This window comes from Bemisia tabaci, chromosome 7 (assembly GCF_918797505.1).
Source record: "Bemisia tabaci chromosome 7, PGI_BMITA_v3".
Taxonomy (NCBI): Eukaryota; Metazoa; Arthropoda; class Insecta; order Hemiptera; family Aleyrodidae; genus Bemisia; species Bemisia tabaci.
In genome coordinates this window covers 12,620,560-12,640,200 of record NC_092799.1, presented here as the reverse complement: position 1 = coordinate 12,640,200, position 19,641 = coordinate 12,620,560, and the positions used below count along the sequence as shown (strand labels likewise).

General features: G+C 35.1%; 1 protein-coding gene across 2 annotated transcripts in view; it reads left to right on the top strand.

Moving 5' to 3' along the window:
- Positions 1 to 19,641, top strand: part of LOC109035280 (uncharacterized) — a 250,496-nt gene that overhangs the window by 88,106 nt on the left and 142,749 nt on the right. Inside the window, exons 25-42 of one of the 2 annotated variants that reach the window (XM_072302794.1) lie at positions 553 to 820; positions 1,280 to 1,533; positions 2,103 to 2,385; positions 3,070 to 3,302; positions 4,110 to 4,421; positions 4,670 to 4,869; positions 5,865 to 6,120; positions 6,503 to 6,795; positions 7,307 to 10,997; positions 11,307 to 11,468; positions 12,204 to 12,528; positions 12,709 to 12,997; positions 13,536 to 13,856; positions 14,344 to 14,536; positions 15,015 to 15,282; positions 16,827 to 17,004; positions 17,856 to 18,051; positions 18,944 to 19,018. In XM_072302794.1, the coding sequence (XP_072158895.1) occupies positions 553 to 820; positions 1,280 to 1,533; positions 2,103 to 2,385; positions 3,070 to 3,302; positions 4,110 to 4,421; positions 4,670 to 4,869; positions 5,865 to 6,120; positions 6,503 to 6,795; positions 7,307 to 10,997; positions 11,307 to 11,468; positions 12,204 to 12,528; positions 12,709 to 12,997; positions 13,536 to 13,856; positions 14,344 to 14,536; positions 15,015 to 15,282; positions 16,827 to 17,004; positions 17,856 to 18,051; positions 18,944 to 19,018 (7,797 nt within the window). The remainder of the gene's footprint in view (positions 1 to 552; positions 821 to 1,279; positions 1,534 to 2,102; positions 2,386 to 3,069; positions 3,303 to 4,109; positions 4,422 to 4,669; positions 4,870 to 5,864; positions 6,121 to 6,502; positions 6,796 to 7,306; positions 10,998 to 11,306; positions 11,469 to 12,203; positions 12,529 to 12,708; positions 12,998 to 13,535; positions 13,857 to 14,343; positions 14,537 to 15,014; positions 15,283 to 16,826; positions 17,005 to 17,855; positions 18,052 to 18,943; positions 19,019 to 19,641) is intronic. The other variant, XM_072302795.1, reaches the window with a different exon arrangement.

Here is a 19,641-nt window from a genome sequence, read left to right as displayed (position 1 = left end):
CTTCTGTGTTCTAATTGGGCGTATTTCTATCAAACGGAATTATGTGCATTAAGACATGAGTCCTGAGACCCATAAGAATACTTGCATAACAGGGCTCACGTCATAATGCACATAGTTCCGTTTGGCAGAAATATGTCCAATTTTACATTAAATGTTTACCAATTTTTCAACAAGTCGAGTAATGGTGTATTGCTGACTTTGGCCACTGGCCGGTCGGTAGAAATGTTTATACTGGAAGCACACCCTCTTCCTAGGTTAGAAAGAAAATGAAGAAAAAAATAATGATATCTTTAAGCACACTTCAAAGTATCAGAAACTAAATTGAAATAAAATTTATATGCTCCAAAGAAAAAAAGGTTTTAGAAAAAGCAAATTTCAAAACAGCTAAACAAAAAATTATGTCTTTGTTGCATTATCATTTTCAATAAAATCCCCTTGATTCATGTGTTGTTTGTTGCTTATTTTTGTATCAAACTGTTAGGTTTCTCCTTGGTTTTACACTCAAAAAGAGAATGATGTATTTCTTAAACATCGAATCATTTCGCTGTTCAGGTTTGTAATCTCTTGGGTAAAGTACGTGATAGCTCAATTCCAAGGCCGGAGACTCTGGAATCTATTGAGGCATTGATGAAACAGCAAGAGGCCATTGTTGTTCAACTGAACAAACAAAGAAGTAACATCGTTAGCATGCTGCAGCGGGGACGACTTCTAGCCAAAACCTCCGATGGACCCACATTTGTTGAAAAGGATGTCATGGAGCTTGAGGCTGAATGGGAGAAGGCATTTACAGGCACAATGGAAAAATTAGAGCAACTCAAAGGTATTTCTTTGCATATTTGCTCACGTTGACTTTTCTGTGATAGTTGTGAAGTGTAAAGGAAATTTGATAGCAATAGGTGTTAGGATTTAGCTGGTGTTTGATATATCGAATCGTGTTGATTTAAAATTTTCGTCAATATCATTTAAAATGAAAAGAGAAGTAAAGAATTGCAGCCAAAAACTCTATTAGAAGAGATAAGGAACAATAAAACCAAAAAGGAATTTAGGCTAAAACACACTAACCAAATGTTGATACATTTCGGCTGGCGATCTAGCCTTCATTTTAAGTTGGCAACCAATGTATTCAAAAATTGAATTGAAGAACTGAGTGATTATAATATTACATCAGACCAAAGCAGTGGTATATTCTGAATTCCCCTCCCCCCCTCCACCATACTCTTTCATACCTAGACCTAGAGATTCTCTCTTTAATCCTTTTTTTTTTCTCGCTTCTTGGCAGGAACACACTCACTGTGGGTTAATTATCAGGACCTGAAGGATGAGATAATGAAATTGTTACAAAATGCTGAACAGGAGTTAAAGTACGTGCCGAAGGGTGATTCCAAAGATATCAATGAAGAGTTACGTTCAAAGCAGGAGCTTAGCAAAGCTCTACGGCGAGCAGCTGAAGAGTTACTAACACGGCTGAAAGAACTCAGTTCCGATTTGATCGCAGTCACTGCTCCTGAGCGAAAACCTCTGATCATCAAAGAGGTAAGTTCATCCTCTGTATCCAGGAGAAGTTTTCTCCAATTTTTCCATTTCATTTTTTTTATTGTTTGAATGCTTTCAATGCAGAGCTCCTTACAACTGAATTGGCTCATGAAAAAAGTCCTATGTCCATGACATTAATTCAAAATTGCAGCAGTTTGTTCTGCCCTATGAAACTGGTCAATAAATTTAATGACCTGTGTAAACTTTTAATTATATTTGTGGGACTAGAATTATTCTAAATCTCTAATATCTTCAACCAACTAGAGTTTTTGAATTACAATGTAATCACCCCATGCAAAGTGCAAGACACTGTACTTATTGCACACCAGGCCTTTTTTCATTAGAAAATTTAATTATCATAAGAACGGCAATGACTAATGGTGTGATTAATTAATTCTTTACGCTTCACCTTTGTCATAACGTAGAAAGTTCATTTTCTGTTGTCAAAAATAAACCAAGCATCAACATTTGTAAAAAAATGTTCAGATCCTATATATTATTTTTTCAGTCAGGTAGGAAAAAGGAAATTTTTATGCAAGCCTAATTAAGATTTTGTTTGCCTTTTCTAGGTGACTGAAGTTGAAGAAAAAATGAAAAAAGCGCAAAAGCAGGCAGATGATTCACTGAAAAAGTTAGAGAAAAAATCTTTGGTCCATGAGAAGTTTGAGCCCGAACTAAAGGCTCTGAAACAGTGGACGCTTGAAACTGCTCCAACAGCTTTGAATCAAATACAGTCAAGTGCTATTCCAGTTCGCAAGAAACTGGGAATGATTGATGCGCTTCATGCTCAAATTGCGGAGAAACTGTCCGCTGTTGACGTACTCCTCTCAGAGGCCCAACAAGTGCCTCAAGGTAATTTTAATGTTTTTTTTTTCAAAAGCATTAACGCCTATTTTTATTATATTTTTTATGAATCATACTTATTTTGAGGTGGGTGATCATGGGCTTTTCCATGTGCATATAATAATGGTTAGATTAATTCAATTAAGAGAGGTTATGATTATGATTCTTCAAAAGAATAAATTAACAGCCTGATAAAGCACTAGAAAAGTATGAGTTAAGAAAATTTTAGTGCACTGTCTGCTGAAAAATGAATAGTGGAACACCTATAATGCTTACTACATTGCCTGAGTGTTCTTACAATTACCAATGGTGGAATTTCGAAAATATTTTTTTTTTCCCTATGATATGATTTATTTTTTAAACAATCATAAAAACTTCGATTTTGATGTTTCTACATTTCTACTCGGACTTTTATTTTTGAAAAGAATATTACTGGACATTTTTGTGTGAAATTTTTAAAGGAATGAGCAAAGAGAATTTTAATACATTTTGTGCAATAATGAAAGCGATTCCTTAAAAAAAAAAAAAAAAAAAAAAAAATAACTGAAAATTGATGTCACAAAATAATCTCTGAAGTCTAGTTGCATGAAGTTTCGTAGCCTCATTATCAACACCCCAAAATTGGTTTGTTATCCTTAAGCGATTTGAATGAGTTATTTTTGTATCTAATCGATACTTTTATGATTATTTTAGGTGAAAGTCTCATCTCGGAACTAAAATCTCTGAAAGGCAGGCTTTTAGAAATAGATGAACTGATCCTATCTCAGCAGTGTATCGCGGAAAAACATCAAGAAATCTCGCAGCACTATCAGAAGGGATTCAGTGTATTGAAAGCCTGGCTGGATGAGGTTGAATTAGTTCTGAAAACTGGTTGGACTAAACCGACAGAGCTTGCGGAAGCAGTAGCACAGTTTGATAGTATCAAAGTAAGTACAGTATGATCAAGCAGTTGTTGTCTCTCATCCCGCAAGTTTTTTTGTAATACAGTAAGACCTCAATTTATCGGATTTCACAGGACCGGAGGCCGAATGCGTTCAATCGCGGAATTTGCTAAATCACGCTAGTCGGTCCCGCTGAAGGGACTGGAGGATCGATCCGTTAAATCGTGGAATCCATTAAAACTCGATCCGATGATTTGAGGTCTTACTGTACTGGCTTTCAAGTCAGTTAGCAAGTCACACAAACATATTTTGATAATTAGAACTTACGGATTAGCCTAAAGTCTTAATAGTTCAGCTTACCCAATTCTCATCATCAAAAGATTATACGCTTATTTATATTTCATAACACAAAAAAGACTTTTTTTTCTCCTTTTTTCACCTCTTACTTTAGTATATTATTCTGCCGTTCTTCAGAACGCCGTATGAACATTCGAGAGCTGTCAAATTTCTCCGGATAAAACATGGATTTTTGTGGGAAGTTAAGCTTATTTTTCCTTGAAATTTTCAGATATTTTAGATTAAATTGCGCACAAAATTGTCCGTAGTATTTGACAAAAAATATTAACAAGTTTGCAGCAAATTTGTTTTTTATTGAAAGAAATTTGGCAACGCCTGAAGGCTTGTACGGAGTTTTTCTTTAGCAAGGCAGTATTATACTCTGCTTTTTCTCCAAAGATCAACTTTTTCAGTCTCTTTATTTCTGGTCATATATTGATTTTTAGTTTTGTTTTAAGTTTTCCTTTATTAGTTGTTTTCATTTTTCTACTAGTTAAATAATCTTATCTGTTTCAGACTTTAATGGAAGAATGCAAAATCAAAGCAAGTGAATTAGATTCGCTACACGCAATCAGCAAAGGAACAGAAGAAGGAGTAAAAGCGAATGAAATGGACAGTCTTAGCTCTCGCCTTTCTACTGTTGAATCAGAAATTTTTGACAGGTCTAATAAACTAAACCTCCTCACCGCTAAGTGGGAATCTGTGACTTCAAGTTTAAATAAAATTGAGCAAAAATTGAAAAATCCTCAAACTATTAAATCTATTGAAACACCAATTGACCTAAGCAAGCCCCAATCAGAACTCGAACAGCATCTGATCGAACTGAAGGTATGTCCAAGTATTAGATGTCATTTTCGCATTTCTTTTTGTCAGGAATGTAGAAAGATCTCGACAGATAGGTACTGTAACTGAATATGAAATAATTGATTTTCACACCAATTTCATTTAGTTTTTTTATCTCTAAGATTAAATGGTTTTACAACCTGTTGACAATCTCGCTGTTTATTTTTTCAGTATTGAGAGAAATAATTTTTAATTTATTTTATTATGTAATTTAGAATGTCTTTTAATTTCAGGCCATAAATCAATTACTGACCGAAGCTCAGAGTGAGTTATCTGGCATAATTCCTGCTGTCGATGAAATTTGTATTGCTGTATCTAATGAAGGTGGAGCAAAATTAAAATCAAAGGTTTTGGAGCTGAAAAAGTTGTCCAGCCAATCAGTTCAGTCTGTTAGACAAAAGGGTCTTCAGATATCAGAAGCAATTGAAAATAGGTTAGTTTAAGAGCTCTTGTTTTTACAGGTATTTTTTTTTTTAATTACATATTGCAAATTTTGGGTTTTATCTGTTCTCAGAGATAACTTGATTGATCCCAATGAACTTTTAAGCTCTAAGTTTAGAAAAAAAAAAATCTTTTGAAGACTTGTATAAAATTAGAATCTCCCCTCCCCCCCCCCCCCTAAAAAAACAGGCCATCCCTGGGAAAATTCGTTGTTTTGGAAAAAGTGGTGCAAGATGGGTAGGGGTGTTCAAACGGATTCTTGCCGGAACACTATCGATATCGTCTCTTATTGAAACTGGCGGCAGTACCGACCGTGGCGATGATATCGTTAACAGCCGACCTTATCTGATTTTTGAGAGCTCGCACTCAATGCATTGTTGCCCCGTTATTTTCGTCAGCTCCGAAAACTCTGATCGCTATCAGCAAGAGCGTTCTTATCGTAACTTTTTCTTAACGGAACTGTTTCGGTAGCTTATCGACAACCGGTAGAACAGCCCTAAAGATGGGTAACATCCAGGATCTCTCCCAAGTATAATATGCAGTCAAAAATGCTTAAGAATATCCCCAGAGAATGCCTAAAAATGGTTCCCTTTTTTTATAACAAAGTTTCTTTGGTCAAATGATAAAATCTGTGAATTTAGCAAATGCAAATCTCATGTGTTTGTTTTTTGTCCACGAGGGATAGTTATCATTCTCTGATGAAATTCCCTGATATTCAGATTTTGTTTTCATTAATGTACAGCAGACTCAAGTTGTGGGGTCTGACCGAATTTAATTCTAGCCGCTGAATTCGGATTCAAAATTTGACGACATTCTCGGTAAAATTTTGTTCCATTGAAAAAATTTTTTCTTAAAATCAAATTTTACCAAACAAAATAGAAATGAACAATAAAACAGGTGTTTTTTAACCCCAAGAAATTGCGCCTTTCCTACCAATACCATACTCTGTTTCATTAAAAATGTTTTCAATTTCCTCTTTATCTCTAGGCAAGATTTCCAGAATCAAATGCAGGCTTTCGTTGAATGGATCAATGGTATTGAAATGAAAGCAGAACTCACCAATGGAATAGCTGTTGCAGACGTAGATAAAGCTTTGAGTAATGTACACAATTTACTCCAAGATCATAGTGAAAAGCTTCCTCAGTTCGAGATCATCAAAACTCAAATGAAAGCAGCAATCCAAGCTTCTCCAGACAGTGGCACATTGAATGAGACCTTAGAATTTCTGTGTAGTAAAAACAAGGTTAGTGAGTTCCGAATTTTTCTCTACTACCCCCAGTTGTATTCCAATTTCTATTTTGAAACACGCATGTATTAAAAGAATGAGGAAAAGTAAATGTCAAAAGGGTAAGTAAATTACTCTTCATAAGTTACTTTCACTTAATTAAAGTAACTTAACCTAATCAAAGTATTTTTATCATGGAAAATCCGTTGAAGAAAAGTGGGTTTGAAAACTTAATATAATTCCCTTTTTTCTTCTGGTGTCAGTCCAGAAGAGGATAAAATCCTTTTTCCTCCTTTAATCCTTTTTTGTAGCTCTCTATTTGTCTCGTTGCTTTTAAAAATTTCGCTTTTGTCATTAAATTACAAAGAGTTGGAGTTTAATGTCCTATTTTGGATTTCAGAGTTTGGAAGAGAGCCTGCAAAAGAAGCGACTAGCTCTTGAAAAATGGATTGAATTATTGAATTGGATATCAGAAACGAATCAGCATATCGAACATGTTACTCATGAGTTCCAGGCTGGAAAACCTGCCAATGAAATCGAAACTGAGCTAAGTAAACTTGTCTCGGAAGTAAATAGTTGGAAACCCATCAGTGTAGCTACTGATGAAATCTGTACTACTAGCGGAGTTTCAATTCAGGGAAAATCAGCCGTCGCTGAGTGGGGTGAAATCAAAAAGAAAATAGATCAACTCAGGTAAATTCATGTTTTAATAATGATGATTGATTAAAGTGCTCTTGCATGCCTACACAATGTACAATTTTTCAATTGACCAGTTTTTCTTTTTCATGCCCCAAACTCTATTTTAGTTATTTTCCTAGAATTTCTAGATAACGGATGTTGTGTGCTGAATAAGGTGTTTACGCTTGAATTTGGCTCTTTCATGAAAATATCTGGTTTATGTCAAATGTAAAACACAATTTCTGTACCATAGTATTTCTATTTTTAATTTTTTATTGGTAGACTCTCTTGCCAAAATAAAGGTAAAATATGACTTTAAGCGATAAAGTAGGTTCAAATCTTACAATAAACCAATGTGTTCCATTGATACTTCATTTGGAGTGTAAGAGTGAACCACTAAGACATGGATATAGCTAGGAGTGCTCCAGAAACTTTCTCTAAATCTGAATAAGTGGTTTAAATTTGCTATTTCAGATCCTGAGTAATTTTGCTAATTGTGTTAATCAATGTGTCTTATTCTTAACAGATCACAACTCAATGAGAAACAAAAGCATGCTGAGCAACTGTCAGCTGAGTGGAATCGTTTCCAAGAATTGCAACAAGAAGTGTCCAATAATTTGTTATCAACTCAAGGTCAGCTTCAACAAATTATCTTATCGGCCAACAGTTGCGAAGTTTTGAGCCAAACAGTAAAAGCCATTCAAAGACTTTGGGAAGCTCATGTCTCAACTCAAGCGAATAAAGAGAATTTGCACCGCGAAGGAGACTTATTAATGAAACAAGATAGTGACAATGCTGCAACAGTTCAAAATATATTGACATCCATCGACTTAAACTGGGAGAAAGTCAATGACTCCTTAAAACTCTACAAAGAAAAGTATGCTGAGATCAACTTGCAATGGAAAAACTATTACCACTCACGCGATAAGCTGAAATCATCAATCTCTGATGGTCAAAAAGAGTATGAAACACCTAATGATGAGACTGAGGCCATCTTGTGTGCTAAGGAATTGAAGAAAAATTTGGATAAATTGAAAAAATCCAAAAGTTTATTGAACACTATGAATGATGCAGGACAATCTATCTCAAAACTCTCTAAAGGCCTGGAAAGTTTTAATGCAGGCCAAATCGAAAGTGAAGTAAGAGACTTGGAGAAAGCTCACAAAGATTTGACCCAAAATTTAAATGGAAAATTACAGAATATGGAGTCTCAGCTCGTTTTATGGAAGCAAATAGATGAAAATAAAAATGATATACTCCTTTGGTTGAGTGACGTAAAAGCTGCTTTGACAGATGTCCTGAATAACTCAAACGATTCTGAGAAGCGTTTGCGCAAATTGAATACTTATAAAGAACAACTACCCTCTCATTTGAAATTGAAAGCAAATATTGAGTCTAAGTCTGCCCAGTTGCAGCAGATAAATAATGGTGTGAAAATCCCAACCTTAGATTCATTGCAGACTCTACTAGAAGAGGGATTCCGTGATGTGAAGAAAATCGCTGAGAAACTAGAGTCTGTTTCAAACGATGTTCTTAAACATGAAAACGCCATCAAAAGTAAAGTAAAAGCCTTGAATGATAAGCTAGCTCCTTTAAAAGATAGAATTTTGCAATGTGATGATCTATCTGGTGAGAACATTGCTGTTTCAGAAAGGTTGAAAACCTGTCAGAATCTCAAGAAGGAACTTGTCGATTTTAATATCAGTATAGCAGATATCAACAAGTCCATAAATGAAATCAATTCAGAGTTCCCTTGGTTCTCAGATTCTGCCGCAGCAAAGGAAATGAACTCAGTCAGCAGACGGTATGAAAATATTGTATCAAATGCCAACAACATTGAAACTAAATTAATGAACTTTTTCATGAAATATTTCCAAGATAAGCTTGCTGAATTTGACCATGATCTCGTCACCCTCAATGAGAAATTGAACTGGTGCGCACCAGAAGCGAATGTGGATGAATACAGTCTCGAAGCAAAACTATCCACAATTGCTGATATTGAGACTGGAGTCACAAACTTACAGGAGAAAAAACAAGCTATCGAGGAGTGCCTTGAGCTTTTAAAAGATATTGACAACAAAGCAATCAAAGTTGAACCCTTCATTGTACAAATGACCAAATCAACCAAGGATCTTGATGAACTGAGTGGGAAACTTGCTAATCTGAAAGATATGCTGAAGTCTAATGTTGGTCTTCGATCCAAATACAAGAAGTCTTGTGAAGCATTTGCAACGTGGTTGAAAGAAGTTGAAGAACAAATTCGTGTTCTAACGTCAAATCAAATTGATCTCGCCAGCATAGATGCCAAAATTAGTGAACTTGAGGCTTTGAAAGGTGCTTTCTCCGAGAAAGAGCCCGTCATTGTTGAAATTCAAGCGCAGGCCAGCGAAATTGCTAAGGATAATGCGGATGCAAGAGTCACCCATCAAGCTGATCAGCTAAATAACCGTTTTAGAACAGCCAACACGAGTAGAGAGGCATTCGTTGATAAGCTTAAAGCTTTAAATAATAACTATAATGATTATGTCAACATCATCAAAAGTTGCCAGGATTGGGTACAAAAAGCAAATGCAGCACTGATGAAGCTTGACAGTGAAGCAAAACCTGGTACTGTAACCAAAAGCAACTACTCAGAAAAATTAAATGAAATTAAAAAGTTTTCAGACGATCGTGAAGCAGGCCTAGCATTGCTCAATCAAGCAACTGAAAAAGGAGAACTTTTGTTTGCAGACATAAGTCCAAAAGACAGAGATGATATTAGGAATCAATTGAAAGCTTTACGCGATGCGTCCGAAGGGCTGATGGATAAAACGAACGCTGTGATTAAAAAGTTAGATAGTATTTTAATGACACGATCTTCATTTGATGACAGTTTTGGCCAAGTCACACAATGGTTAGAGGATACGAAGTCCAAAATGGTACCTGCATATGAGCTTAAACCAACATTGAAAGAAAAGAAAGTAAGTCTTGTATTCTATCGCAATCTTCTACAAGACGTCACTTCCCATTCCCCGATTTTAAATCAATTAAAAAGCAAAGTTTCTCAGATCTCAGATGCAGATGCTGCAAGTCGTTTAGATTCTATTTTGAATGAATACAATGAGATCGTGAAAGTTATTTCTGACACTGTCAAAACTTTAGAAAAACACGTGGCAAACCATGAGTCTTACAATGAGTCTCTAGAAAAGTCGAAAGACTATTTGAGCACTTTAATCTCAGAAGGTTCTGCGGCTGACAGAACTTCCTTAGAATCTCATCTGAGTGTGATAGAAAATTTAATGGAACAAAAAGGTGATGGAGACAGCCTACTAAGCAATTGTGAAGAAAAATTGAAGGAGATTTTGAGTGAGACTGAGCCCTCCGGGCACAATGTTTTAATCGCAGAGCTTGATGAACATAAGAGAGCCTTCCAGAAATTCTTCGATGAGTGCACCAAAAACCTGTCAGATTTACATAACTCACAGCAACACCAAAACAATGCCGAAACCAAGTACAATGATCTGTTGAACTGGCTGAAAGAGTGTGAAAGTCAAATACGTGATCCTACTCTGCGTACGTCCTACGAAACAAAAATTGCATTCCTTAATAAAGTGAAAGCTTTGGAAAATGAGATCAATTCAAAATCAGACGAATTTGTTCAGTTGCAGAAAGAAATGTTGGAAGCAGACCTTAATTTCAGCGATAAAATATCAAAGCTAATGTCTCGATACCAATCTCTGCGTAAAGGCTGCAAGGACACCATTTTAAGATATGAACAATTTTCCAAGGAACACTTGCAGTTTGATGAGGACTACAGCAAGTTTAACGACTTGCTGAAAAAGCTGCAAGCAGATCTTAAGGACTGCAGTCAAATAGTTGGCAACTTATCTGTTTTACAAGAAAGGCAGAAGAAAATGAGGGAAGCAGCGGAAGTGAGGTCACAAGAGAGTGCGAATTTCGATAAAATAATTGATCTAGGTGAGAAATTGTACGTTCATACTTCCCCTGAAGGCCGAGAGATAATTCGTCAGCAGTTGAAAAACTTGCGGCAGTTGTGGGACGATATATGCGAGCATTTGCAAGCTTCCACCAGCAAGCTCGATCAGTGCCTTTTGCAGTTTGCAGAGTTTTCTGTTGCTCAACAGCAGTTGACAAAATGGTTGAAGGATGTTGAGAAGTCAATGCTCCAGCATACGGAGTTGAAAGCTGCTTTGCAAGAAAAACGAGCTCAGTTACAGGTAAGCACTGTGTATTCTTCATTTAGTTTTGCCAAAACATTACCTATTATTAGAAAATAAAGAAAATGAGTCAGATTTATTTAAGTGACTCAATGAGACAAACAACCAACAATGTGAACCGATTTACCTCATGATGTGATATTAGTACCGATGCCATCAATGTCGATTTTTTTCTACCTCTTGATTTCATTTATTACTTTAAAATCAGGATAAATTTTCAGGCTTACTCCTTCATCTACCTGTTTTTATTTTCTTCACCAATATGATTGTTTTATCAATATTGTTGTATATTGATTTATGTGTTCACAGAATCATAGCATCATGCATCAAGAAATAATGTCTCACCAAAGCTTAGTTGAATCCGTCTGTGAAAAAGCTCAGCAACTCGTAAATCAAACGAAAGACAAGTCCTTAAATACTTATCTTCAGTCCATCAAAACACTTTTCAATAATATAGTTTCAAAATCTCAGGTAAGTAATCATTTTCATCCTCATTTGAGTGTTAGCCCAAAAATGTTTCCTGTGAATGTTAGCAGTGAGTAATTTATGTATAATTTTTCTCTACAAGTCTCAGTAAATTTGTGAAAGAGGAATTCAGCAAGAAGGAATTTAGAAAAGCGGTTTTAGAAAAGTGGAAATGTGCGAAGGTAGGTAAGAAATGCGTCTCTAAGTCAGGAAAAGCTTACTGTAGCTTTTTTTGACTCCGAAAGAAATGTTTAAAATTGTGGTAAAGAAAAGAAGGTTTCTCATTTGGCTGAAGCTTATGATGTTATATGAACAAACAACTCACCATATGGTTTCAACCATTGTGCATACAATGTACCATGGCAAATGCACACCTTTGTTTATATGATGCTCTATGCTCTCATCCAATCCTCAAAGCTTTGCTGATTCATAAAAGTATAATGCTCTGAGCACAGCCAAGACTTAAAACTTCTCACTACGATTGCGATAGAAAGTGAAGAAACAGACATGGTTTAAACGACATAAGCTGGTCAGTTTGTCATGCAACGTCAAGAAATCTGTCAATGCAACTTTCTCTCATTTAAAATGAGGCTGATTTATGGCAACTGTGGCTGTTCTTCTCTCCGATAAAATCTACTGCACTTGAGAACGGAAAAATTTAGAAATTATCTTGGTATGTCCTCTCCCTGGAAATGAATGAAATAGAAAATTGTTTTTACCATGAAAATGTTGATTTTTCAGGATCTACTGCATAATTTGGAAGAAAGTGTGCAAAAGCACAGTCAATGGAAAGCTGAGTGCGATGCGTATCATGACTGGTTAAATAGCGAGAAAGAAAAGCTCGAAGAATGTGATAATACTACAGGAGAAAAAGTGACCCTCAGCCAAAGGATGGGCGTCATCCAAAAGTTGAAAGAAAAAATCAGTGTTGGAGAACAAAAGATTTCTGGACTGGAGGCCCTTTCTCAATCAGTCGTCAAAAGCACTTCGAAGAAAGGCATTGACACCATCGAAAAAGAGCTAAAGGAAATTAAAGCATCCTTGCGGTCTTACTTGGAGCAGCTAGGTGAGTTTTAAATATTGTGTTTAGGCATTGAAGATACCTATCAAATGAATGTCAGAAAGAAAATTTGGTTTTAAACTCCTGCAAATAATATTTCTTCATTTAAAGTAAAATAATAATTTCATAACTAAATGTTGCGTGTATTTCAGCGATTGCCATTCATATTTTTCTTCTGTTTCTCAGAATCTGTCAGCAAAAAACTAGAAGGTGTATTGGAGCAATGGGCTGAGTTCGAAGAGCAGCTGAATCACCATGGCAAGTGGTTCCGCAACACGGAGGCCTTATTCCGAGATGAGCAGCTGCAGGCAACACTGGAACAAAAACAGGAACAATTGGAGAAGTACAAAGAAAAAAGGAACATCATCACCGACAAAGAGAAGGAAATTGATGAATTTATCGACAAATCCCATGCTCTTCTTCATATAAGTAATGTTGAGAGAATGAAACCTCAAATCTCCCAGATTAGCAATAAGTAAGCTTTGATTATTTATACAATTTTTATCATAAACTGCAGGGGCAAGATTGTAAAGCAGAGCTTTCAATTTTGGGTACTGGACAGCACATTTAAAGTTTAGCGAAGGCAGTTTATATTTAGCCTTAATTTCATGCAAATAAATCAGAAAATTAGACTGATAATTAATAATTAATAAATGGTTCAGACAACAAATTTCCAAATTTTTCTTAGTCTATCACAAACCTTCGTTATATAGCAATGAGAAATATTTTTTAATGTTTTTTCGGAATGATTCTCTTCTTAAAACTTGTGTACATTTATTTTTTGTGAAGTTTTTGGTAACTTATAAATTAAGACTTATGTTGATTCTCCTTTAAAGGTGCCTTTACTAATGGTCTGAATTTGTTAGAATCAATATGAGCCTCTCTATAAAATAAATTATTTTTTCGTTCAATATTGTTTCCTTGGAAGTGGATCAATATGCGTATTTGTGTGTCGCTAAAGAAATTTGTTTCATTATGTTCCAATATTACCGCTCTTTGTCTATTTATTATAGATATCAATCCTTGCATGTCATGAGCAAAGAAATTATCAACCGCTGGCAAAGTCTTGTCGATGGTCATCAAAGTTACCTTGATAAATTGACAAAAACAGACAAATGGCTAAGCCCACTGGAAGAACAGCTTAGTCAGTTGAAAAGCATATCAGTTTCGAATTTTGAAGCCAAGTCGATGAAGCTGCAAGCATTGATCCTTGAAAGGGAACAAGGTGCTCACAAATTGGCGAATTTAACATCAGCTGGAGAAAGGCTGTACCCAGACACAGCAGCTCCTGGAAGGGAAACAATCAGACATCAACTCAGAGAAATTCGTGACAGGTGAACACCCTTTCATCCTCTCACTCAACACTTTCATTGCTAATGGGTTTTTGCATGTGCTTCCCTTAGGACCAGAATTACACCAAAAAACCGGCAAAAGTTACGGACTAAAAATATTGAACACGCAACGTATGGACTCTAGGCAAGAATACGTCGTAATTGATATGATTGATGTAGAAATTCCAACCTCTTGACAAAAACAATTCAATGAGATAAAAGCAAAAAATTAGTGGGATTTTAAGCTTATTGCCTCCTTGTAACTAGGAAATCATTCCCATACTCATCTTAAAATTTTTTCCCGAGTTGCGCCATCATTAGCGTTCATTTAAACCTTGGTTTGATGGCCAAATCGACTGCCCCAAAAGGGGTGAATTTTTGGGAGGCTTTTTAGTTGTAAATTTTAAGTGCGTTTTGATGCATCATTTCAGGAGTGAACATGCACTAGTGTATCTTTTAACCTTTAAGGTGTGAATATTTTTGCTTCCAGATGGGATGCACTTGAAGAAGGCATCAAAACAGAACAAAAGCAACTAGATACTCAATCATTGCAGTGGAATAGCTATCAAGACATCTTGTCGCAAACGGTGGCATGGCTCGACAATGTTGAAAAGTCTGTTACCTCAGAATCAGGAGCAAGTCTGTCTCCTCAAGAGATCCGGTCGAAATTGCTCAAACTTAAAGTAAGCCTCATTATGATTTCTTTTCTTTTTGTTTCTATTTTTATGGCATCAGACTCTAAATCGCTGATAGAAAAATGCACCAACACTTCCTTAGAGGCCACTCATAAAAAGCTGAATTATATATATTCTAATCATACATTTCAGTTTCACAAAATATTTTTGGGGGAGGACTCATCCATCACAGAAGAAATGAAGTATCAGTCTTTAAATCTGAAAAAAAGAAGAGAGAAAATGATGTGAAAGAATACCAGTTTTTGAATTTAGTCTGCCACACAGTAGATTACCAACATTAGCTTCTAGGTATTGAGTCTCCATGAGGATGACTCATGTGTCAGAAAAAAAAAAGAATAAAATAGCGGATATCATCGATTTGAGCTGGAATTTTAAGTTTACTCTCAAATTTTTCTGTGCCCTTTATGGTGCCACCTCATCATACTTAAAGAAAACCTTGGTTTAAAATCATACCTCTTCCTTCCAGACTACAATGCAAGAGGTCCAATCTCACAAACGTGTCATAGACGTTGTTACCGAGAAAGCGCAAGTAGTATCGCAGCAAGGAGATGCAGACTCAGTGCTGTCAATGATTAAGTCAGTTTGTGAGCGGTACGAAAACTTAGTCGACAAATTACAAAAGTCCATTCGCCAGCTTGAGGACTCATTAAATGCATACCAAGTATTCCAAGATCTACAAAAAGCGCACCAAGACTATCAGAAACAACTTTGGGAAAAGCTCTCAGTTTTCACAGGTGTGGATCAGTTTTTTCACTTTTTCTTGGGTTCTCTGTAAACCATTGTTCTTTTGTTGGATTATAAAAGCCAAAAACACTTGATTAAAAAACTTTATTTTAATATTGTATCGAGAGAGAAAAAAAATCTAATAAAAATACACTAAATAGTAAGGTAAATACTGTAAGTTTTAAGATGGTAAAATATTACTCAGTCTACGCTTTTGTGAGCGGAAAACAAAGCCAAAAGGTCCTAAAATTAGAATCAGACAAAGACAACTCAACATCAACTCAATATCAATATAGTCTGCGTAATTCATTGATAAACATGTCAAGTTTATTTTGAAAAAAAAAACCCAGTGGAAGATCTCATTCCTAGTGTTTTTTGAAAGACAGTATCTGTATCAGTTTGTGGTCAAATTCGGAAGTCGGATCAATTTATGATATAATTATGAAGGCCATTAATTTTAGTTTGTGAAAATGAGACTACTTTCAGCGTAACGCCAAGAAAAGATACTACATAAGTAGACGGGCTTTTCTAAATTCAGTAATTTAGATACAGAGAGATTAAAAAATTGTATTAAGGAATGGTAATAGATATGTGATCTGGCGATGGATTCAATATAGATTTTCTCTTTCTATAATTAACCTGTTGCTGGAGTTGGCATTCAAATTTTATGTTAATTTTCAGTATGCTACATTGCTAAGGAAGAACGCCGTATGAACCTTCAGGTATTGCCAAATTTCCTCAAAAAATACGAATTTCCTGGTAAACTCATGAATATTTTCCTTCCAATTTTTCAGATAATTTTGTTTGCAATTTCACCCAAAGTCCCTGAAAATTTCAAGGAAAAATGTCCATAACTTTCCTTGAAAATACACATTATATCGGAGGAAATTTGGCAACTCTCGAATGTTCATACGGCGTTTTTCCTGTCCATGGCAGGAAGGCACAACAGATATCGAATATATGATCGATCTTACTCCCACACAAAAATATGCAATAAATACGACTGATTTTATTACAATGTTTCTGTGGGTATCATCAACATGGTGGATAGAGCATATCGCCGGAGTAAGTCTGCAATCACATATCTCGTTTGCGGTGTCTGTAAATCTCTGTCCCCATGTTATTTTTTAACAGAGAACACATTGATATCATTTCTTGAAGTTTATGCCGAATTTTCTTCGCACAGAGAAGAAAAATCACGGCAGCTTTAAAGAATTGCCGTTGAGTAGTTTTCAATTTAAAAAGTAAAGAATGACAGGAAGTCTGCGACGTCGCAAACCGAGTTATGTGATTGCCGACTTACACCGTCGACATGAGGAGCATAAAGGATATGCAATAGATTGGGCGATGGGATCTGGGTAGTGACTGACCTTAGTTCAGATCGCAGACTAATTTCTTGCAAATCATTTAACATCGAATGCCACCCATTGTTAGCGAAAGTGCACAAAACATCAAGGATACTGAGCTCCCATTTAGTTTTAATATGCATGTCACAGTTCTAATCTGTCTCTGTCATTCTTAAAATAATTTTTCTTGCACACCTTGGCTTTTTCAGACTACAGTGGAAACAAACAGCAATTAGAAGCAAGACTTGCTCGGATTCAAAACTTGCAAGAGAGTCTTGTGGAAGGAGAAGGAAAATTGAAGCAAATTGCAGATCACATAGAGCAGCAAAGTGGAAAACTCCCAAAAAGAGCGAGAGAGGCCATGGAAAGAGATTTCGCCAACCTCCGGTACTGAACCTGACTTTCTTCTATTCTCAGAAATGAAATTGTGTTCTTTCTGTATGCTTTGGGCAGTAATACTGTTGTTTGATAGTTTTTCTCTTGAAAAATAAAAAATTCGAAGAAGTTTTATTGATCTCACCGAAACACTGAGAATATAATGTTGATTATTATTAAAAAATCAGTTTAGTAGAACAGAAGCAACCCACATTTTGCTGAAACGGAGAAGGAGCCTTTTTTGCTCTTCCAAAGTGGAACTTAGCCCCAACCACCACAAACTGAATATTTTTTCAGACTTCGTTTTTTGTTAGAAAGAAAAGCTAAAAGCCATGCTTAGCTCAGTATTTTCTAAAATTCGGATTGGTTCCTTTTGGAAACAGAGGGGATGGATTTCTGTTCTTCTATAGGTTAAAAACTTACACTTGGAGTCTCATGGTCTTAGTGGTGAGCGTGACTGTTCTTCCCAAAATTAAAATCATATTTTTTAGGGATAGGCTTTAATTCCATTTTTTCTTTCATCAGTGTAACGTTCAAAACAAGTACAGATTTTATACCTCTCAGTCAAGCTAATTTTTTTTTTTTAAAGAAAAAGAGAAAACTCAAGACACCTCCTGACGGAAAAAGTTTGATTTTGCTCAAAAAGGAAAAAAAAACACAGCATGAAATATATTTTACTAGTTTACGGTTTTTTTTAAACCCAGTTTCCTCTTTAATTTTTCTTTGCTTTGAGGTGGCTAAAATGTTACATTCAAAAAACATCCTCAAGACTGGTGTCAAAATGAATCGGAAGATAACTTATCAGAGTGAAGCAAGTAAACCTGTTTTTTAATTTTTCTAAAAGAAAGCTTTTCATGTTTCAGCTATGACTTTGATAAGTTCAAGAATTCTCTGAAAGATGTCGAGCAGGGCTTAACAAGCAAGTTGAGCCAGTGGAGCGAGTATGAGACGTCACTTGACAAACTTTTCATCTGGCTATCTGAATCGGAGTCTCTACTGAAGAACTATCAGCCAGTCTCTAGTCTTGATGAAAAAATTGAACAGTTGGCAAAATATCAGGTACATATTTGAGAAATTTAAAAAAGCAATTCTCTCATACCATTTATTACATTTTTTTTATAAGAAACTTTTCAGTTCTTCATGTAAAAGTATCCATGGACTTATTTCTATGCCTACCGAAATTTTTTTTTTTTCCAATCACATATCTGAAGTCTTCATCTCTTCCTCTTTTCTATTTGCCCTTTCTCTTTATATTATATTATTTTATATTTTTATTTGTGGTGATAAGTTTATTACTTATTCTTCTTTAAATATGAATTATTGTTGTGTCTGTTAGTCATTTCTTATTTCTTGACCTTCTTTTTCATGTATGTATTTGTTGGCTACTTTCAGTCCATCTCCAGTTAGTCCTTTGTTTTATCATCAATTGTCTAACCTCACAAAAATGTCTATCAGTACCTCGGTGGCAAAAGACCAGCGATATATTTTTATTGTTTCTCCATTCGGAAGTTTTCTTGACTGTAGAACTAAAACGTTAAAATTGCCCAAACATTCTTTCCTCATTTTTAAGCAACTGTAAATATTTTTCCATACATTTGTTCTTCTCCAACTTATCTATTTTATTTTTCCTGAGTAAACAATTATTAAATAAATAACATAATTTTAAGGTATCGAAAGATTGAATTGCAGCATTTTTGAGGGACGAGGAAAAGTTTGTACCGAATTTCAAGTACATATGTATCGCAAACAATGTTAGAAGTTTGAAAAAGAGGAACAGATACTTGATAATTTTTATGAAGACCAGTAAGTTAAAAAAAGTTACTTAAAGGTCTTTGGGAATCATAAGTGGCAGAAACAAACAATACAAAAATGTAGGTAATAAGCAAATGTTATCCATCGTCTATGTTCATTCTTTTTTATGAAATGGTAATAAAGTATGAAAATTTCTCAGGACTTCTCCTCAGTGATTGAGCTGAAGAATAGAGACCTTCAAGAATTAATAAGGTTATCAGATCATCTGGAGCAAGTAAGATTCAATCATTCGTGAAGAGACTTAACGTCTTAAATTGTATACACGATTTTGCCTTATCAGTGTTTTTTTTTGTTTATTGGTCAATTTTTTGACTCAGCCAATGCTGCACAATATTGCTTCTCACTCATTTTTTTACGCACTTTTTTTTTAACTTCACTGATTCTTTAGATTACTAAATTGCCTTATTTAGGAAATTGTATCTAACTGTCATTTCGGTTCTGTCTTATGGAACCTCTGTTTGGTTGGATACTGCATTTATCTCAGCTTTGTCTTCTTAATTTCAACAAAACAAAATTTTATTCAGAACACACTTTGGGCCTGATTTTTTTTTTAGTAAAGTCGTAATTTTATAGTGGCAGTTGGCAGAAATTTTTTTCGTAACTTTAGTCTGCTACAAAAACATATTTTGATCAGATGCTAATTTTTTTTATCATATTGAATTTTAACAGGAATAATTGGGGTTTAGAATGAAAGTGTAAAATATATCAAAGCGACTTTCGATTATTCCTTCAAGTATTGCTTTCCATAGAAAATCAAACAGTTTTGAGCTTTTTTTTTATTTTTTTATTTTTTTGGAAACAAAAAAGTACAAGATCTAATATAGGGGGAATATTACA